The sequence below is a fragment of the Hippoglossus stenolepis genome, chromosome 16 (genome assembly GCF_022539355.2).
Source record: "Hippoglossus stenolepis isolate QCI-W04-F060 chromosome 16, HSTE1.2, whole genome shotgun sequence".
Lineage (NCBI taxonomy): Eukaryota > Metazoa > Chordata > Actinopteri > Pleuronectiformes > Pleuronectidae > Hippoglossus > Hippoglossus stenolepis.
In genome coordinates this window covers 22477324-22500077 of record NC_061498.1, presented here as the reverse complement: position 1 = coordinate 22500077, position 22754 = coordinate 22477324, and the positions used below count along the sequence as shown (strand labels likewise).

Below are 22754 nucleotides of genomic sequence, written 5' to 3'. Positions count from 1 at the left end.
AAATCATATCACTCCCTATGAGACAAATTGTGATTTGTGAATATGGGCTATACAAATACAATTTGATTGATTGATTCCACAATATAAAAAATACCTACATATTTCTGTTTTGTGAAACCAATTTCCTGAAAATGTGTTTGACAAAGACTGCATACTGGGAAATTAATGGAGTGGAGCATGTGGATGAGAAATAATTACAGTGGTGTCCTTGTATTTAGCCTGCCCTAAGTCAGACACAAACTGAAACTAACCCAAAGCGGCCTGCACAAGTCTAAATAAGTTGGTTGCCACCGTGTAATAGTAGAAGTTAAATTCTGACACACAGCTAAAATCAGTGGGCCATATAAAACATAATAAAACCACTAACTGATTTGCTGCATGCATGTAAATGCAGATTGACAGTAACCAAGTAAACACAGTGCATGTAAACACATTGCCTGGTTACTCCGAGCAACCTGTTGTCTGTATGACTTGGAGTTTTTGTTGTTCATCTCAGAATAAACACCATGTGCACATTTCATCCACTGGGCGGAGTATTGAACAAGATTAAACACTGATGACATAAAGACTTGTTTTATTCTATCTGTGTTACAAATGTTACAAAAAACATTTTGGAGTTTAGTTTAGCTTAAAATGAGTTAGAGGATAACAACTTCAATCAAGCAGTTGTTTTGGCACTTTAATAGGGAATACATGTTTAAAAAAAGTATCTTAGACTCAAGTGTGGTCCTAAAATATTCAAAACATAAACAGAATATTCAGTTTTATCCATGTAAGTGTAGACATAGAGACCTGACTGGAAAAAGAAGCTAGCAAATGTCAAAACTCAGAATGATGAATTACGACATGTCCTCCAAAATTCTACAGTCTAATCATTTTGTTTATATTTTCTACAGCCACATATATAATTAATGCAGCTCAGTTATAAAAGGCAGCTATCTTGTTATAAAAGCAACTTAAACCAGGGGCACATCCTCCACTTCTCCACAGCACGTGGGTTGACTTGATTCTCACAAGTTTTGAGTACTTCAATTCAAGAGTACTTTAAGTAATATGTTAAGTCCAAAGGAAGAGGGCAGCATTGGCAACTGAACAGGCTCATATTCTTAAATTGACAGTTTTATTGAGGGGGGTTATTTTACCTGTTCCGCATGCTTTAACTATTTGTATGTTGCTTGGTGTTCATTGTTACATTAATCGTCAAAATAATTAAAAACCTGTCCTGAAGCAACAACATGATTGGCTTCTCCTTCAGGTCATATTCAAAACCAACCAGGACAGAATGATACACTGCATTAGTAAATGTGTGTGAACACCTGTACAAAGTGGGAGTGTGACACCCAAACATTCTGCCCATATGATAGTTGAACATGAGCATGAATCTCGTACTGTAACAACCTCCCCTCATCTACTTCCAGACCTTCCAACAGATACTAAAACATGGCTGCAGCATTGGACCTTAGAGAGGTCCAATGCTGCCATTAGGTGATAAGGTCTGTTCAAATTTAATACAACTGGCAGATTTATATCTATGTTCCCTCTTATTGTGCCATCTTCTTCTGCCTGCTCTCCCTTGCCCTGTCTCCATCCTTCCAGGAAATACATACTGTATAAGCGCACATTGAAAAATATAATCATATTTGTTGTCTTGTGTAATAGAATTTCTCATTTAAAAACAATGAACAAGTTGGTCCCATGATGAAAAAAGGAAAAACATATTTGAAAAAATCGTTTCTGCATCTCATTTTTTATGTGCTGGAGCATCAGCAGAGACGACAGAGAGATTAGAGGTGACTCTCTGATTCACATTTGTCCGCAGTTCCATTCTCCAGTGGCCTGGTGGACAGTCCCATTTCGCTGAAGTTCATGTTGCTCTCGTTGAGCCGTCGTACACGGTAGGTCTCATAGTGGATGTTGTGCGTCACCTCTTTCAGGTCCTGCAGATGAGACCTTTACAAAAACACGTAAACAGAAAGATTAACAACATCATATTGTTTTTGCTGCTCTCTTTCTTATAATCCGGCTCAGACCTTTAGTATATGTAATTCACGACGGTTCCTGTCGACCAGGTGGCTAGTTGGTCTTTCTTGAAGACGTCAATATGACAACAATCACAAGTGATAACTGATCCCTACATTATTTGCAAAGGTTTGCAGCTTTTACAATATTGATGTTCCAAATCAATATATTTAGAGTTTTTTTCATCAAATATTTTGTTAAAAAGATAATTTTGATGCATCTACACAGAAGTTGTTTCAGCTGCGTTTGTATAATTATCCATTCCACTGCTGACAGTACAAGTCACATTTCCCTTGCTATATGTATGTAAATGTTACCTAAAGAGTCTTTTTTACTTCGCATTACTCCCTCCATTTTACATAATTAACTTCATTGAATGTGTCTTGGGTGACCTATACTCAATATGTGCCTGGATGTATCCTGCATGGACAGTGTTACTGTTGTCTGTCTGTCTCTATACCCGACACTGCCATACATGTCATAGAGAGATGAATAATAATAATAATAGTACATTTTATTTCTACAGCACCTTACCCAAAAGGTAGATCCTGGGGTTTTACTGTGTTATGGGATTTATTTCACCTCAAAAACACTGTAACCTCTCTTCTCTCAGACCACTTCAGGGTCAGTTCACCTACATTACTAGTCAAATCACTTATTTCTTCACAATTTTTAGCCGCTCTCCAACTGATTAAGATTTTAAGGTACACGGTGCAGCAGTTTGGCAGCCTTAGCATTCCTTTAGTTGCTTTCTGTCACATGACCCTCATCTACAAAACTGTAGTGATCCCTTAACATCTCCAGCGACTTTCAATATCCCATCTCTTTAATTCTATAATATAGGACAAGATGGTGAATATCCCTTGTACGTTTGAAGGTCTCCTACACAAATTAAGTTACCAACTACCAGAAGATGTAAGTAGGTGTTAGCGGCCACCAGTGGATGTTAGGGACATAACTTCAGTTGTTTCGCCTTTTTAAACTGAACACATACTGTTATAGGCAGCAGAGTCAAAAGCTGTCCCATTTTATAATATAGGACAAGATGGATGATATCCTCCCAGTTGATGTTGGTGAGCATTTTAATAAAGAATCGAGTGTAGCAGTATTGTATGCTCACCTGATCAGTAGATCTCTCAGGTTGGCAAACTCGCAGTGTGCAACATTCTCAACTGTGGAAAGAGAAAAAAGATTTGTTGCAGTTAAGAAGTAAACTGATTAGTGTTACGGAAGTTTTCTGGAAGCTGGTGAAAGGAGAACTCAGGCAGCAGCTGATGTCTTATGCAGAAGATTTTAATGTGGACTTAATGCATCAAGGAGACCAGAAGGTGGAACAATTCCACACATACTCAGAGAAGGGAGTATGTGTGGAATTAGACAGGCACTATCGTCCTAATGGTATTGTGCAGATGTAATGTGTGAGGATGGTCCAAAATAACTGGACCTTGTGTTGGACAAACCACTTTTACAGATTCATGTATCTGTACATGTTCTATTTCATTAAGCAGCAATTACAAGGGTTATTATAGCCAATGGGGATGCTGTTAAATGATGCCTAGTTTTATTATTACTATTTACCTGTATTATTATTACTTTTATACCATCTGTATACTCAAACTACCCATGTAGTAAAATAAAGACTAAACTGAACTGACAGTTGAAAATACAGTAAAATAATACAATAATAACCTATTGTAAATTCCATAATGATTCATATTTCTTTATACAATGAATCCAAGTCAGACTCTTTTCATATGACGGATTTGACACACACACACACACACACACACACACACACACACACACACACACACACACACACACACACACACACACACACACCGCACACACGCACACGCACGCACGCACGCACGCACTCAGTACAGGAATGACACAGGTAAACATGCCACTGTGATGGACGTGATGGCAGGTAAACATAACTGTAGCAGATATACTGTTTATACAATAGCTGCTGCTTACAAAGTGGTGATTGTCATTCCTGTGACAGAACAGGAAACTGGATGTCTGACTCTAGTGATAAGTGAGGGTTCTGCCATGGGAGAAATTATAGTTCAAGTAATAGTTCAAGACATGAAGATGTCTTCCAGAGTCCGTTAATGATGCGTTGTGTGTTACACAGGAAGTTTCAGGTTGTACCGGAGCAGCTGCTGTACTCTCTGAAGCTTCAACTCCATCTACTCATGTGCTTTGCCAAATTAAGATCACAATCTGTATACAGTGGAAACAAGTTAGTGTTCATACATAAATGAGGTTTTACTGATGTGAAAGGGAAGCCTTACCTTCAATGATTCCCCACTTTGTTTTACGGCCCAGGACCGTGTTTCCATTCACCTGGTGCTCCTTGTCGGTGCCCACCACAGCAAAGGGAATGCTTTCCTGGACACACAATACCAGAAAGTCTGACTCAGGCCTATTTGACAACTGATTCATTCGTTATAACATGAGGAAAAGATAAAAAGCTGCAGGGTAGAAGCAATAAGCTTTATGTAAAAAGTAACAGTTGCAGATGACCCAAACTGGAAGATTACATGTGATTTCCTCTGTTTATTTCATGCATGTCCACCAAAACAAAAATACTTTGTGACAGAGTCATTCTCAAACTGACTAAATAAAAGGTGTAGAGACATTACCCTGATCCTGTCGTTGATGATGTGCTCCTCTAGATCTTCATCGTACTCTTTTTGGGGGTAAACCTGAATCCCATTGGCTACCAAATCTTGCCTGATCTGTCAAAAGGTCAAAGGTTAAACACAGGTTAAATAGGTCCGGTATACACTGACAGCTATGGCCAAGCAGCATACTGACAGTTAGATATTTTCCATGCGTGATGAACAGTTCTCGAGTTATGCAAGCCACAGACAGACAACCATTTATGACAAGTCCACACTGCTGACAGAGTCACAATTATATGGCCATATTAACAGGTTATCATTTATATCTATTATGAAAGTCCAAAGTAAATAAAAAAAGATATAACACGTCTCTTGCTGCAAATTCGATGTGCTGAGTAAATCATGTAGTCACATTTTTTAATGTTGCACAATCAGAGCTTGTATGTGTGTTCCCTCACCCTCTCTTTGAACTCCTGTCTTTCCTCAATTGTGAGCGTGTCAGCTTTGGCAATGACGGGTACGATGCTCACTATCTTCCCCAACCTTTTCATGAACTCAACATCGATGGGGCGTAACCTGGGAACAGACACATTTCTGATCAGTTTGGACAACAATGAATATCTGTGTAACCTATATGTAACACTGTGGATAAATAGCCAACACTTAGACATTGTTAGGAGATTACATATGGTACATTGTTGGTTTTGGCCTTATCCTGGGATTTGTTGACAATCATTAGAAGGAAAACATTTGAAGGGCACTCAGAGACCACATAACTCCACCAATGTCCTTATGAAACCACATACAAATTCACTACATCCGACATTGGATGTCTGATTTTTGAAAATGTAGAAAAAAAACCTACATCACAATGTTAAAGAATGTGAAAAAAGATTCCTGGATCCGCCCCCAACATTTAATGGATTCTTTCCTGACCCATACCACATACTTCCACCAGGTTTCTTGGAAATCCAGCATAGTTTTTGTGTAATCCTGCTAACTAAGAGACAGAAGAACAAAACAAAAACATAACCTCAGATGAAAATATGATCCTGGTCCTTCTACTTGATGGATGGATCCAGAAAAACCCTCAAGATGTTACAGCGGTTCGATTGGAAAATCATTAAAAATTCTATCCATTCTGCATACCATAATGTCATCTACTACGAAATAATGCAGTCTCCCAAGTAGTAGTAGTAGTAGTAAGACCTAAGTGCCCTCCAAAGAATTAATTCAAACCTAATCATTGTTAGAAAACAACGAGCTAAAACCATACGGATTTCTGAAAAAAAACATTTTGTCTACTGTCATCGTTATCTTGCTTTTTGTAGCTGAACCATCAGCAGTACAATCTCCTTGAAAACATAAATGAAGCAAAGATTGTTTACCATAACCTGGTTTCTAATAACACTGACTTCATATTTACACATCAAGTAAGTTACATTAGGAACCCACTCTGGGTTCAGGAGTCAGACACCATCTCTAAATTCAAGGTTAAACTTAAAACGTTCCTTGTTTATAAAGCCTGTAGTTAGAACTGGGTCAGGTGAGTCCTGAACCATCCCTTAGTTATGCTGCTATAGGTCTAGACAGCTGGGGGAACTCCCATCATGCACTGAGCACTTGTCCCTTTCTCTCCGTCTCTCTGCCCCAACATTCATTTATTTACATGTCACTAACTATGTGTCCTTTTCCTCCCAGTCTCTCTCTCTTTCTCTCTCTCTTTGCAGGTGTCTCCAACTCCAGAGCTGCAGGATGACAACTATTATTATTATTATTGCTATTATTATTAACAATAATACCTATTATTACTTTATTACTATATGAACTGTTGGTGCTATCATTAATAATCAATTGCATCTTTACACGGTTATTGTTTTCATTATAACTAGTCAGAGCTGATACCTCATCATGTTCCTGGTCTCCCTCTCCTCTCTCACCCCCATATCTCTCTCTCTTCTCTCCCCTCTTTTCCACCCATCTCTCCTCTCCTCCCCATTTCTCCCTGCTCACCCCAACCTGTCGAGGCAGATGGCCGCCCACACTGAGTCTGGTTCTGCTGGTTTCTTCCTCTTAATGAGGGAGTTTTTCCTCTCCACAGTCGCCAAAGTGCTGCTCATTGTGGGAACTGTTGGGTTTCTCCATAAACATTTTGAAGGTCTTGACCTTCAATGTAAAGTGCCTTGAGATAATGTATATTATGATTTGCGCTATACAAATAAAATTGAATTGAATTGAAAATATGCTTAATGTTGTCCTTTGGTTAGTTCATATTTTACAGTGTACGCCGCCATGGGTGCCGCTAGCTTCCCCATGAAGTTGAAGGAGCTGGATCGAGTTCACAAGTAGGAATTTTGATTCTGAGAGGCCAGCTCTAAAGACAGAACCACACAGAGGCGGCACCTACTTAGCACCTGCACATGCTTCGTTCTGGACTGCGATCTAATAATAATTCAACATGGTTTATGACTGAAATATGTGACTGAGTCAATAAATAAACAAGTCTTTTAGAATAGAAAAACAAAATTGAGAGGAACAATTGGGTGTGTGCAGAAATGTGATTCTGCATCCAGCAGTAAATGAGTACTGACCTGTGTCCGGTGGCAGGGAGGAAGTAGATGCAGCAGTGGACTCTGGTGTCAGGTATTCTCGCCTTGCGGTTCACATGCAGCTCCTCTCTTAGGTATTTCTCATACTGCTCATTGACGTACTTCACTATGGGCTCCCAGCTGATGAGAGGAGTGGCGGAGAAGAGTTAGTGAGAGCCTGGAATATTCTGTTCTTTTCAAGATGCATAAGGTTGGCATCAAGAAAATCTATTTTCCGACTACTGCACAAGGGGTCTTGAACTCTGACGTTCCTGGTTATGAGATGTTATGCTACCCACCGAGCTCTCAAGAAGGAAGTAAGATTCCAAATTGCTCAAGTATGTCACTTCATCACAGCATATACAGCACAACATTCTGAGGCTAGATTTTTTACATTGTCAGGCACAACAACAGTAGCTGCATGGAAATATATTGCATCTTTAAAAAGTGTTCAAAACAAGACTGTAGCTTGAACTGGAAGGAGGGACGAAGTCAGCCTTCATTTTATATAGCAGTGAATGCCATATAAAATGACACATTGTGGTACAGGACTCACCCAAAAATATGGATTAGTAGGGTGGTGTATGTTTTGATTTATGTGGAATCTACAGTGTGTGTGTTTGTGCTAATTTTAATCCTGCAAACAGCGCAGACAGTATATAAATCTTTAAAGCAGCGACAAGATTTAAGGTAAATCTAGGTAATTTGAGATATTTACATTCAAATTAAGAGACAATACTTTTTATACACTATGATCCAGAGCAGGGTAATAATCTTTAACATACAAACAATACAACAAAGGAGATGGAAAGCTAATAATTGTTACATTTCAGTTATAGAGTTATATATAAATAATATATTAGCCAGTACAGCAAGTCATATTCTCCATTTATCTTTTCTTCATTGACCCCCCCCTATTGTCACTCACCAGTTCTCATTATTAATTTGGTCTCCAAATCCTGGAGTGTCGATCACTGTCAGCTTCATTTTCACTCCCTTCTCCTCAATCACTGGACAGAGGACAGAGGGGTTACATACGCAATTGTCTGCAGGCCCAGACCATCAAACAAATCCTCATGGTGATGTGTCAAATCCGTCAGTGTGGAATCATATTGAAAAACAATTGGCATGTGAAGTTTTACACAAGAGGCCAGAGAGAATCAGGCCAATGTGAGAAATTTAATTAATTTAGAAATGTAATGAGAGGCTTATATCATACAGACATTTTCTAATTGATTAAGAGAATAAATGCTCTTTATTTCAAGGCAACTACGCAAACAATCAGTAAGAGGAAGGTTAATTAGAATGGGAATTAAAAATAAAGTAAACAGGTTTTCACTGAAAACACAGTAAAGGCAGTATACAGCCATTGGCATACATTTGGGTGTCAACTATTTAATAGTGTTTTTAAATTGTCCTAACTGCTATTTTTACCCATCTCAAATGATCTTGCTGTTTGAACTAATCTCAGGATACCTGCAGGGGTTGGGGCTGTGCAACCCCTGTTCTCTATTGTAAGAGCTCTCACGGGTGTGGCCATGTGTGAATGTTTGAGGAAAGCTGAACAGGGAAGTAAAGACTATCATTTTAGTCTATTGCCATTCTTGAGTAAGAACACAAAAATCCCCTTTGAGCTTAAGCAAGAGAGCAAACATCTGGAGCCTGACTATTACGATTTTCACAAACCTGCAATAAAGTCCCTCTTTGTGGGTGTCTGCGCCAGTCAACCGGAATGACTGAGAATTGTACATAGGCCAGTTAACTTCAATCTATTATAGATCTACTTCAGCTTTACAAGTGAGTTGCAAGTGAGTGGTGGCGCAGCCCAGCCCTTACAGGCCCAAGCACTAACCCAGCCCGGTCCTTCAGCACCAACTCACCTAGAAATATATCAAAAAAATCACTATAATGTAGTAGGGAGACCTACGATTAAGCACCATCTCTAAATGCCCAAAAAATCCCCATTTTCTATATATATTGTTGTGGGAACGGAAAGATAAATGACAGAAGGCGGATATATACATTTAACATTTGTTCTTTTATTGATAAGAAGTCCAAATGATAGTTATTAAGATTGAAAAATAAAATAAAATCAAACTAAAACATACCACACCATAATTAAATTTAACTGTCTCTTTGCTATGCCTCTGAGCAAACATAGGAGGATGTTATTTAGAACACTTTTTTTTTATCAAACTCAAAGAACCTTTATCCTAAACAATTGGGGCATTTTTTTTAAAGCAAATATAGGATGTTTGAATAAACCTTTTTTCTTTTCTTTTTCAAATCAAACAAACAAACAACCAAAACTTTATACAATTAAATGTGAAATCTGAATCTGAGCCCATCTGTAGAAGCAGTGTTGAGCCAGTTCACACTTAAAAAGAACGAGTTCCATGTTCAGTTCATGCAGATGAAAATTAACTAGTTCACGTTCATAGTTCATTTTTTATTGGGATGATTTAGGTGACAAACGTTCGGTCATGTGTTTGGTTATGAATCACTGGTGTCGGATCATGTCTGCGTGTCGCTCCTCTCACTTTAACACTGAGTCCTGACTGAGCGTCACGTCTCGTGTTGTACTGAGCACAACACGTTGACGAGTCATTTTCATGATGTTTAAATGCAGCCTCATAAACTCTGGAGCCAATCAAACAAACACTAAGTTACTTCATGTACTGATCAGGTCCTGATAACTAGTGATGAGTGTTTATTAGTTCAAGTGAGAGCAGAGAAGAGGAGGACACAGAAACTCCAGCTCGGTACAAACCAACTGCAGCTTCTGTTCTGATCATGAAGCAGCTGATCACTGATCAGCTGAGACCAGAGAAACTCTGTATTTCACTGTTCTTCTACAAAGTCACTGACCGGCTGCTTCACGTGAACGAGCTCTGATCTCACTGTGTGTGTCGCTCTGAGCGAGTGAGTGGGGGCGGGTATGGGTACATGGAGCGGGTCATTCTGCACATGTGTTAATGCGTTCAAAAAATGTATGCGTTAATTCCACAAATTAATCATCCAGTGTTAACGCGTTAATTTTGACAGCCCTAATATATATGTGTGTATATGAATATGTGTGTACACTGAGAGGCAACAATCAAAGTCATACTTACAACCATAGACTGTATATAAAAAGCTTACAATAGAAAACACTGTATGGTAATATGTCCCCATTTGCATCAAAAGGGCCCATATTTTTATCCATCTAGTTTCAATAAAACATATATTTTCTTTTGGGAAGTGGAAACTGATCAACCACAACATTAAAAAGGTAACTGGTTTTAATGTTGTGGCTGATATATATTTTTTTACTTAGCTTTTCCAAGCTCATAAAATATTATCAAAAAGATGATATTAAAAATAATGATGAACTCAAAATTGCAAATCAATATAATCATTTAATTTATGGTTCAGACGGAACCTTTTCAAAAATACACAGCCACAACATTAAAATAATTTATCTCTCGTAATGTTTTGGCTGATTGGTGTTTATGTGCCATAATGGTGTATTAGAGCCGGAGTTCGGCTGTGGCTCAGGGGTTAGAGCGGTCGTACTCTCACCAGAAGGTAGGCGGATTGATCCCAGTCTTCCCCATTCCGCATGACGAAGTGTCCTTGGACAAGATAATGAAACCCCAAATTGCCTCTTCTCAGAGAAAATGCTGCGCATAGATGCGCTGTATGAATGTGTGAGTGGGTGAATGTAAAACTGTAATAAATAGAGAAGTAGCCTGACGTCCTTCTTCCTGGTCACACTGGGATATGTAGGCCCTCTAGGCCCTAGAGGGCCTACATAACTGGGAGGAGACCCTAGACTCTAGGGTCTCCTCCCAGTTGGGCAGGCCTGGTAAACCTCCAAAAGAAGGCACCCAGGAGCCATCCTGACTACATTCCCCAACCACCTCAGCAACATGAAGGAGCAACAGTTCTACTCTGGATGTCTGAACTCTTCACCCTATCTCTAAGGCTGAGCCAACGCAGAAAGGTAATTTCTGCCACTTGTATTCTGCCACTCTTAGTTCTTTCAGTCTCAACCGGTAAATTGAAAGCTTTCACCACAGCAGCTTGGTACAACACCCACACATGTTGACACTGCATCGACCCGCCTGTCCATCTTGCACATCATCCCCTCACTCATGAACAAAATCCCAGGATACTTGAAAACTTAAACGCAAGAAAACTCAAAATATGATAAATTCACAACCAACAATTTTATCAAATATACTTTGTGCAATCAGAGGTTTTAACAATATTGCCTTTAGCTCACCCTAAAACAACACAATGTAGTTTAACCTTATATAACGGGTTTACATTGATTTTGCTGTTACACAAACTTTTAATCGGGGCGCTCCTGGAACACCTGAAATTCCATTATGTAAGTCTGGCGTGGTACGGAGGAACTTAGCAATATGCTTTACGCCAGAGGTTCTCAATTAAAACTCAGAGAGGTCCAGTTAGATCAAATTTCATCAAGCAAAGGTCTGGGACATTATAATGTCAACTAGCAAAATGATTCAGTGCTATATACATATTGAAATATTAGATTAATAACATCTGTGTGTAGTCAACAACTGACTGTCAAATTAAAGGTATAATGCAAACAACAAGAAGAATACCAATTCTTGTTGAGCATAGAGTTACACAGAAATTACTGTATTTCACAGCAGTCAGTAGATTTTAGCTGTCAGAGCATCTGAGCCAGGTGATGTGTGCAGATAATGAATTAAATTAATTACAACTCTTCAATATTTAATTCCTCAATCAACAATCTTTTTGATCAGTTGTGGGAATTGTATTTAAAGGTACGGTAAGCCATAATTAATTCAATACACTTTTTGTCCAATTCTGCTAATATCTCCTCACGGTCCAGTAATAGAAAAAAATGGGGTTTAAATACTCAGCCTGACTCTGTATTTTGGGAAAGAAAGAAAGTTGGATGACTCGAGCACCACAACACTGTTCCAGCCAATCAGCAACAATCATGCTCGTGCACAGAGGTGGTGGGGTGGGGGTTGGAGGAGTGTTGAAGGGGCAGTTGAAACATCTCAAATGAGATAATCTAATAATGACTTTAATTCCTAATCAGAGGTGCACCTCAGTAATGTGCACGCATGAATGTGAGGGGTGGAGCTAGCTGAAGGGGCAGTGAAGTTTTCAAACATCAACGGATGTTCACCAGAGAATAACTCAATTAATCAATTAAGTAGTTACATTCATATCTCAAAAGAATATCAAAGGAGAAGTTTTTATTAGAAAATATTTAAGGATCAGTTGGAATTTCTCTCTCAAATGCTTTTTTCTTGTTTGAAAAAAGAGTAATTTCCCTTCTTGTATCCACTTGTACTTCGGCCAGAGACAACCACCCTTAGTGTCAATGGTACATGTCCTCAAGCTTGTTATGCTGTTCAATAATTTTGTGTTTATCTTCCTCTGTGGTATTATTTTCATGTTCAAATGTGTGTCAAACTCCTAAATAACAATTGACTTTAATCAATTAATTCATCAATTAATTTTCTCTTTTCCTCTTTTCCAGCCACAGGAGTTTTTTCTTCACAAAACAATATTGAATATTTGAAGAATTGACGGTAGAATTTGAGATTTGTTTGATAATGACTCACCTGTTATCCTCTAATAAACTTGAATTAACATTTCCATAACATTTTATAGTATTTCAGTCAGACAACTCACGTTCCAACATTTATTGCAGCAGTAGAACAGGTTTAGTGTTTGGCGTCTAGGCTCCAACTTAATCACTCCCCCATATGATTACACAGGATTGATGGGAGTGATGAGCAAATACTTGTAACCCCCCCGTCGGAGCCTACAGGTGGATGCTGGGGTGGTGGAGGGGCTGAAGCAACTGGTAGCAATACTGCAGCAGCAGTGTGAGCAAAGGGGATGATGGGAAATTCCTCTCTGCTTAAATAGACCACCTGATAAGCTGGGTGTGTATTATAGATGGTTGTGGAGAGTGAGGTATGTCACATGATGTATGTCACATGATGTATGTCACATGATTGGAGCAGCGCAGCTCGAGTTGGCTGCCTGAACTAGCTCGCGGGGTTAGCTTCATTTATTGGATTCATAAAGAGCAAATCCTTTGTATTCATAATTAAAACAATGACTATTTACATCTGTTTTGTTGAATATGACTTTTCCAAGGCAATTGTTGAATACAATAGCAAATCCATCTGAAAATGCAGATACATGGCTTAGTATCATTTTATTCTCTCACTGGTTTTGACCAAAGCCTGACATACTCTCCGAGTCTCCTTCTATCCAAAGCACCTAATTCATAGGACTGCTTCCGTGGCATTCAACTTCTCACTGGGGTCTGTGCCAAGTCGATTCATCTATTCACAATTAATTTAATTTCATTGTAATTTACAAATTTTCATTTGTTTCTCTATAAGCCTTTCCTAAATGAAATCTTTAGGTCCCTTACAGAAAAAAATATCCAATTTAGTTTTTTAGACCTCAAATTATTAAATGATAAGGAAAACATGACAATAATTAAAACAAAGGGAAAAAATGTCCTGTGGAGAGAACAACAGAGGTGGATGGAATCTGGGCTGGTTTTACCAATAACACTGGGAAATGTGACAAAGGGAAGAGCTTTTTGACATAGTGCTCTGGCTTCCTTTATCTTTGACCACACTGTATCAAGAGCCTCTTTGTCAACATTGATTGAGCAAATCCTTAGTGAAGCAAATTCTGTATTCCTATATTCAGCTTTCCATTGTGTTGATACATCTTCAGGATCATTTTTCAACTTAGGCCTCCACACTTTGTACAAGGTGATGTTCAATCTAAATGTTATCCTTCTTTCTTGTCCGCTGTGATGTATCTTTATCTTGATAATTTCCTCTCTGATGGTGTAAACCTAATTTCTTTATGGATAGTTATCTGAGCTGGAGCAGGGCATCATTGGAAACACAGGTCTGCAGGTGAACCCTCAGCTGGTCGTCTGTGGATACTCGACCTGAGCCTGACGGGACCGACATGCCGGGTCGGGTTCAGACAAAATGTTTTCAATAATATCCGAGCGGCCCGCAGACATGGAGCTCAGCATCCACAGACCTGTGACTGACCTGAGTGCAGTCACAGCATGTCCTGAGCCATCTCTCGACTCAGAAGAGAAATAAAATTGGTTTTCAAAATTAAGGGGCTACACTTGGACAGAACATTTGAACTAAAAGCTGTATTGGTAAAACTATGGAACATGTAACACATTCAATATGTAAACACCAGTCTGAAAACCTAAAGATGGGTGACTGGTTTTGTGACTAAATATTCTCCTCTTCATCATTTCCATCAATTAAAAAGATATAATGTGCACTGTAACTTGTCAGATGTTTTTTTAAAGATTAAAATTATAAAATATTATGGTAATTTAAATCTTATTATACAACTGTTTAATTAAAAGTAAAAAGAACAATAACTAATTATTTTACACAAGCATTTCAGTGTGCATAAGAGTACAGCACTTTTCAGCACACTAACCATAACCAATGACCCACAAAACAACTTTTCAACAACACACACACAAAAGCATACAGAATTTTTACGAGGGTCACTGTTGTGTAACTGCATTTCCAAAGGATTTATAGGCAGTGAGGAGTTTGTCACTGCAGATGTTTAACTCCAGATTTGAGGCTTCAGGGAAGTTTCCACTGTTAGGATTTTGACAGAGACAAGAGCATTGTTGCCAGAGGCAATGAGACTAAACCTTTCTCATCCCTGAGGCAGTGGTGGTAACTATAAAAACCCTATGTGAAAAGTGTGAGGTGTGACTGGGAGGACTGAATACAGCAACAAGACAGATGATTATCTTTACTGGAAAAAGACTGAGAGTAACCATTTACCGATAGAAAATGTAGCAGAATGACCGTATAGTGTTTGATCTGCGGTAAAGAGCAAAAGGTTAGCTGTGGTTTGCCTCTGGTTATATACTATATACTGTCAGTTTCATTCTGACAGTCTTGTCATGTGGAGGCAAGCCTCACTTCCACACATCCTCATCACAGCAGCTTAACTTCATGGCATACTTAATGAATGGAGGTAATGGATCTGTTGTTGACGTGTTCATTTAGCACAGTGGTCCAGAGCAACCATTCTCCCTGAGGATTTTTAAGACTATTGGACCGTTTTGTATGGGGAACACAGATTTCTGATTCCTCATTGAAAAACACATCGTCCAAATGTCCTTAACTTGTACACTGATACTTCAATCCAACAGACATGTTTGCTGAGCACATCCTCACCAAATGAGGACTTCATTTGAGTTTAATTACAAGATTTTAATTATCTCTCCTTATCTAAATTTAATTAAGGAATATGCGTTGATATGAAAACTTTTATTTTAGAGAATAAAGAATGCAGATGTGCATTTATGTTTACAAATGTTTATTGTCTTAATAACAACTTCTATATATTTGTTTGTATTGTTTTTTCTTTTTATTTGTAGGTGTTTGTAATTAAGTCAATGGTTAAATTGTATAAAACCCTCAATCATACAACTTTTTCATAGTGTTTGATAATGATATCTGTCTTTTTTTTTTTGACTGGCCGATACATCGACATTGGACATGTTTTACTCCTTAATATCAACCCCAAAAATCAGTTTTGGTAGGGCTCTTAACATGTAACAAGCTCATAAGAGCCTTCATCATCCTTATAACATTATCAATTTGTTTGTATACTCAGGCTTTAACCCATTTAATACATCTTCCTGTCACTCTCACTAACCTCGTGGATTGCAAAGGTCATAGATGATGTGATGGGAAGAGATCTGCAGTTTGCCTCTGAATAATGACCATATTTAGACTTTTTGCAGGGATGATGTGTGTGTTCAGCAGCACTCTCCAACTGTCATACAAGACCAGAGTTTTCTTGAGAGGCTCATGTTTAAGAAGGACTACCTACATACTTCACAAAGGGACTATATATTCTGAGTGCTACATTTTCTCTGCGAGGTTACCTGCCTACATGCTCATAGTGAAAATGTGAAAATGCTAGTTTAAATAGGAAATGTTAACTGTCCTTATAGTCTTAGTATGGCATTTGCGAATGTCGAAAAATAATAACTATTCATGTCATCGTGAATCAGTCCTGCTCATTGATTGACTGTAGTGCTTTCATTTACCTGGAAAGACTGAAATGAGGGAACCACACTATTAACGGTATAAACCTCGGACAGTTGAAGATGTTATATTGTGTCATGGTGAAATATCAACACAGTGCAGAAACCTAATCGCATCACATCCTGTAGAGCAGATGTGTCAATACTGATGTTAAGCTTAATACTTGACATCCTAGAGGAGACAACTACAATTTTGTTTTTATGAGCAATATTAAAGAGTTACCAGGCTAAAAACGACACTGTCAGTGTCACAAGTATGGGTGTGGTGCATGAGAAGCATGCGATTTGTACTTGTAAACACACACCTCTAAGATTGTCAGGGGTGTTAAGTTACTCTTTATTTTGGAACAACGAGATGGTTTGTTCAACAGGTCAAAGAGGGTTATGTGTTTCAGCATAGTTAGAAAACCATTTTGTCTCAGGCTACCTCCACACTAATAAATGTTCACTTTAAAACAGTGTTTCACAACAAACATGACCTCTGTTCATATGAACAGTTTGTTCAGTTTTAGGGGCTTGAAACCTCCAAAGCAGTGTGGACGTCAGACATTATTGAGATATGAAACCAAATTAAATGTTAATGTGTATAGCAACGGAGGCCCTGTACCGTCTAAGCAAGAAACTATCCCTATGAGAGCAAACATCACAAGTGGGTGAACTAAAATGTCAAGGCACACAAAATATAGCAGTATGTAGATGGGAAAATCTAAATGTGAAATAAACTTAATCTAGATTAATCTACAGACAGATAAGCAACCCCTCTAAAAACTAGAGAATTGGTTGGGAAGCAGTCAAAGCTGGGCTTCATGGTCATGAGCCAAGCAGAAAAAGGAAAGTGATGTGAAAGTAGCATGTGAAAGCTCATCAGTCATAACGTCTTCACACTGGCCAGAACAAATGTAAATGTTGTAGACAGGGGAGGACAGGGAACAGAAACACATGCCCATATTTGATATTCAAGGTACACCGTCTCTTCTAAAGCCATAAAGGGACAAATCCACATACCTCATAGCCTCAAGAATCCTAAAACATTCTCTGTGTGTGTGTGTGTGTGTGTGTGTGTGTGTGTGTGTGTGTGTGTGTGTGTGTGTGTGTGTGTGTGTGTGTGTGTGTGTGTGTGTGTGTGTGTGTGTGTGTGTGTGTGGGTGTGTGTGTGTGGACTCACCATGGCTGACTGAATGCAGTTCGACTGTTTTGGAGATCTCCTCTGCGTAGTTGGGCATGCAGGACTTTCGGCTGACTTTGGACTTGAATAGAGTGTTGACAAGTGTGGACTTCCCCAAACCACTCTGACCTGCAGGCACATAAAACAAAGGCTTTTAACCCCCTCCAAGTGAATATCAGAGTGTATATTATAAGCCAAAGCCCTGTTCATACCTGGATTTAACATGTGTCTTGGGTGATCTGTTCAAAAGTGGACAGCTCTAACACAACCAGTTTACACCTACTTTCGAAGGTGTCTCAATGTGCAAAAAAACTTTCTTTTTGCAAAATCCAAATTTTGAATTTTTAAACAGCGGAAGCCAGGAATACACTACTTTATTAAAAATGTTAACATTAATTAATATTACAAATGTAATGACCAGTTTGATTTGATTCAGTAGAGGCCTCACTATCAGCCTGAAATATTACATGCCCTCTTGAACTATCAGTACAGTAAGCCAGTAATGTTATGAATGACACGAGGAAGTAAAGCCATCCTGACTGGACAATCATGCCAATTGTTACGTGTCTCGGCTGCTTCCTTACTGCTGATTCAAATGTGGTGCTGTGTTTTTTTGTTCTCCCTCATGGTGAACCACTCCTCCACCATACGCACATCCAGGGGATTCCTCCTGGAGCGCCGCCCTGCACTGCCCACTGGCTTTAGAATCCAGTATTCCCCGGTTCTAGTTGGCTCCTCTTCCAATTTCACCAGCTACCAATGATGCTCCTTTGTCCTCGTGGCCGAAAGGTTAAGAAACCCTGTGTGATGTTGCCATTGGCGACTGAGATTTAATCATTCAGTGGTAAAAGGGTTCCTGTTTGGGCTACAGTTTAGTTTTGTTATTGTTCCTTGGTAGGGGAGTAGGGACTAGGTCTAGGAAGGGGTTTTGCTTTTAACTTATTTTATGATTTTGCGTCGCACCCTGCCCATAACCCTGTGGTCCTCATATTGTTCAATGCTGGTTAGTATTGCTTATGTAGATCTTATTTTGCCCTACTACAATAAAAGACTACTTTGCCAGATAAAATCAGCGCTGTGTTGCTTCCCTTATTTCTAGACGCATACTGGGTTGTAACATAATTGGGGGCTCTTCTGGGGTAAATTCATTAATTCCCATAACGTATAACCATAAGCCTGATTGTTTAGTGCCTGAGTGATTCGCATGAATACTAAAATGGCTATTTTTTTATTATTAAATGAGTTCCTCCAAAATCCAACATTTGAAAAAATAGAAATATGCAGGAAAGATGATTTGATGGCGATTGCAGACTACTTCAGTTGTTCCATATCCAAAACAATGCTTAAAAAAGATCTTAAGGCTGTTTCCTTGCTGCCGATTAAGATGTGGGGCAGTGTGTTTTATTCTCCCACAGGTGAACCACTCCTCCACCCTACACACCTCCAGGGGAATCTGGAGCCCTGCTCCGCCCACTGGCTTTAGGACCCAGTGTTCCACAGGGGTAGCTGGCTCCTCCTCCAATTTTCCCTTGTCTTCGTGGCTGAGAATATAAGAAACCCTGTGTAATGTTGCCAGGGGCGGCTGAGATTTCACTTGATCAGTTCGCCTCGGTGCCTCTTATTGTGTCATGTTAACTCGTGTGTGTTTTGTAATCGAGTATTGGTTTGCTCTAGGATTGTTGATGAATGGTAATGTGTGAGGCACGTATTCTGTGATTCAGGGTTTGTTTGGTGGGCTATAGTTTAGTTGGTTTGGTTTAGTTAAGCGCGGCCGTAGTAGCAAGCTTTGTGAGGAGGCTCAAAACCATCAGGATATTGATTTATCTGACAGAGTATTTATGACAGATTTGGCAGATGATACCAAAACAGGAGATATCATCTTCGGACTGGCTTCAGCTGCCAGCTGCGACTCATTACAAAGAGTTACCAAAATGCTTCGCCGCGGTGGTGAGTAGTAAGCAACGCACATAGGAATCACCAAGCTACTTTGTAGATAATGATGTTCTGATGCGCACATGGTCATCACTGATGGCTGAAAAATCTGACTGGAGTGTAATTCGCCAAATTGTTGTGCCATCCATTTATTGTCAGCATGTGTTGACTCTAGCTCATTAAAGCCTGTGGGCTGGCCATTTAGGGGTAACCAAAACATACAAGCTCATTCTAAAACACTTTTTCTGGCCAGGCTTAACGTCTGATGTCAGTAACTATTGCCGTACCTGCCACGTGTGCCAGTTAGCAGGAAAAAACAAATAAAATTCACACACATTTTTAGTCTTAACTGTTCAAACAGGTCCTTAAATCCTTAGACATCCAACACACCGTTTCCAGTGCCTACCACCTGGAGTCACAGGAACCCTTGGAATGGTGGCATCAAACTTTAAAATCCATGATTTCTAAATTTTGTTTAAAAATGGGAAAAGGCTGGGATGAGGGTATTCCATTTCTGCTTTTTGCAGCGGGAGGCAGTGCAGGAATCATTACGATTCAGTCCAGCAGATTTAGTTTTCAGAACCACTGTTCGTGGGCCTCTGACAGCACTTCAAGATGAATTCCCTTCAACAGAGTTGTCTCCAAAAACAAGTGTATTGGACTATGTGAGCAAGTTCCGCGAACGATTACACCACAGGCTTGTTCCTTTGCAAGAGAAGCGCTTGCAAATTCCCAGACAGAGATGAAAGCCCAGTTTGACCGTTCCCCGGTAGCTCGTCACTTTAATGTAGGTGATAAGGTCTTGGTGTTGTTAACAGTCCCTGCCTCGTCTCTGTCTGCACGTTTTTCTTGGCCATACAATATCAAAAGCTGAGTGACATAGACTATGTAGTTAGTACTCCTGATCGGAAGCAATAAACTCTTGTCTTTCACATCAACATGCTGAAACTATATCTCTGGCGTGACAGCGACACACAAGTCCCATGATGAAAGCCGATCCACCGCTTGCTCGGCTCTCATTGTAGCGGAGGGTGATTAGCTGTGCATCCACCTCTTCAACAGAGTCCGCGATTTTAACTTGCCTTTCACCGATCAAAACCCACTCGTATTTTTAGCACGTATGTATAATCACAACCAACGGCTCATGCACTGGGCTCAAGAGTGGAACCTTGTGATAAAACACAAAAAGAGCTCTGACAATGGGGTGGCCGATGCCCTGTCTAGGGTGTAGTTATTCTATGTTGTTACCCTTACTCCTAGACGCATTCTGGGTTGTAACACCAAAGCATCTGAGAAGCAGCTTGTAGAAGTATTTTGAGTTTTACACCACTGACAGCAAAGTAACAAACATATGTATGGCTGTTTCTCAACTTTGTACCATGCAATATGTTGGCTCACCTGCTTTCCACCAAAGTGAAGCAGTGGAGGAGGCATCAGAGACAAACACAGCAACGTTAAGTGTTCATCCTCATCTGACTTGTGCAGGGGGGTGGTCAAAATTCTAATTAGATTTTTAGAAAAAAACAGTGCCTATAATTACATGCATAAGTCAAAACAATTCCTTGGATTAACAAAACTGATATAATATTTAAACATGTTAGTTTATATATTATAAACTAACACATTTATGATTCTTTGGCATCATGCAAGAACCATTGGTATGAACAGATTTGTTCTTAAGTTGAACGTAAGAGTGATTTAGTGATTTGACTTTTCTCGTATTATGAGATTTCTTACAGGTACAAGAATTTAGGATTGTTTCAGACCTGTCGAAGGAATGATCTGAAATTAGTTTGCTGTTATTCAAATAGAAAAGATTTTCATTAATGGATTGTATATTTCATTAGATTATATATATTTATAATTAATTATAAATAAATATATTTTCATTCTTCATAATCATGTTGACACTGTTTTAGTCTGCAATTCGATATAATTCTAAATTAATGTAATTAAACTAATTGATTTAGATGCTAAATGTCTCCTTTGTTCTGCAAAATAATGCGTTTTGCGCAAGGTCCACACAGAAATGGCTGGCTGGACTTAATTGTCGCCATGTTAATTATTTTCAAATCATTTGCCTAAAATTTACTTTTTTTAAATCATCTGCCTCCTTGACACCTTGACAGAGCCTAGATCTTGTTGTAAATGTCAGATGGCCAGCTGCTCTACACGCCACAGACGGATTGTCAAATTATTTGAACATTTGAAATATTGTATAATAGAAACCATGCCAGTCTAACATCACCTCTAATTGCACGTATTTTTTAATTCATTTCAGTAATGGAGACTTTACCATGACTAAAAACTTCAAACTTTACTCTCGGCATCACTAAAATCAGGACTTCATTATCCAAAGTCTTTTTTCTCTTTACTCTTTGATGTCATTTTCGTGAATGAACAGTTGACATGGGGCAGCACATACTTATGTGGTATTATTGAGCCATTATTTATGCACAGATGGCTTTTATCATTTTTACGCCCATCATTTAAATACTTTTATTAAGATAAAATCCCTGTTAAATCTGATGTTTCACTAAACTCACCATACAAACAAATATAGGATTGTCTTGCTGCATCACCCAACTTCTAAAGCTTCTACACTCATACGCTCTCAGACTTGACCTTCGGAATTCAGCCACAGTTTGTCCTTCACACACGCAAACCACAGCCGGGGGTTCTCTGCACAGACGCGTTCACAACAGAAACAAATCCTCCTCATTATTAAGGCGAGAGGTGAAGCAGCCGGATGCAGCAGGCAGACACAGGAAGTGATGTATAAACACCTACAAATATGAGGTGATCTTTTTGACAACACACAGACACAGGTTTCAGCTATTATCACCACAAACTCTCTTAACTCTTCGTCTGATTTATTTGTTTTGTGTGTAAGTTGCATGTAAGAAGTGTCATCAACCCCCTCATAGTAGGAGGCCAAGCAGAGAAAGTCTGCAGAGACTGCGGAGTGTCTCACTTGGACATTTGCAGAGTTCAGTGCATGTCTGAAAGCAGCTTTATTCAGCTCGTAAACAGCCACTCTGACATTATCCTGTGAGGCAGGCATAAACTCTACTGTATACTATTTATATTGTCCCCTTTTCATGTTTGCATATTCTAATTGAACCTCAATTGTTAATAAGTTATTGTCAACACAAAACACGATGGAAATAATTAGCTTTTATTTACTAGGAAATAGTTATCAAAGCAGTCAAAGCTAAATAGGACCATTTCGTCTCTACTTGTGTGTGGAGGCAAAGAGCAAAACCACTTCCCCC

At 39.1% G+C, this 22754-nt stretch overlaps 1 protein-coding gene across 3 annotated transcripts in view; it reads right to left on the bottom strand.

Annotated features, from left to right (window-relative positions):
• Nucleotides 1–557: 557 nt before the first annotated feature.
• The window catches only part of sept12 (septin 12), a 65382-nt gene continuing 43185 nt past the window's right edge, over nucleotides 558–22754 (bottom strand). For all 3 annotated transcript variants that reach the window (XM_035180831.2, XM_035180834.2, XM_035180832.2), the window contains 8 exons: nucleotides 17548–17676; nucleotides 8169–8250; nucleotides 7244–7381; nucleotides 5111–5228; nucleotides 4671–4766; nucleotides 4320–4416; nucleotides 3140–3191; nucleotides 558–1950 (listed from right to left, as the gene is read on the bottom strand). In XM_035180831.2, the coding sequence (XP_035036722.2) occupies nucleotides 1785–1950; nucleotides 3140–3191; nucleotides 4320–4416; nucleotides 4671–4766; nucleotides 5111–5228; nucleotides 7244–7381; nucleotides 8169–8250; nucleotides 17548–17676 (878 nt within the window). In that variant the 3' untranslated portion in view covers nucleotides 558–1784. The remainder of the gene's footprint in view (nucleotides 1951–3139; nucleotides 3192–4319; nucleotides 4417–4670; nucleotides 4767–5110; nucleotides 5229–7243; nucleotides 7382–8168; nucleotides 8251–17547; nucleotides 17677–22754) is intronic.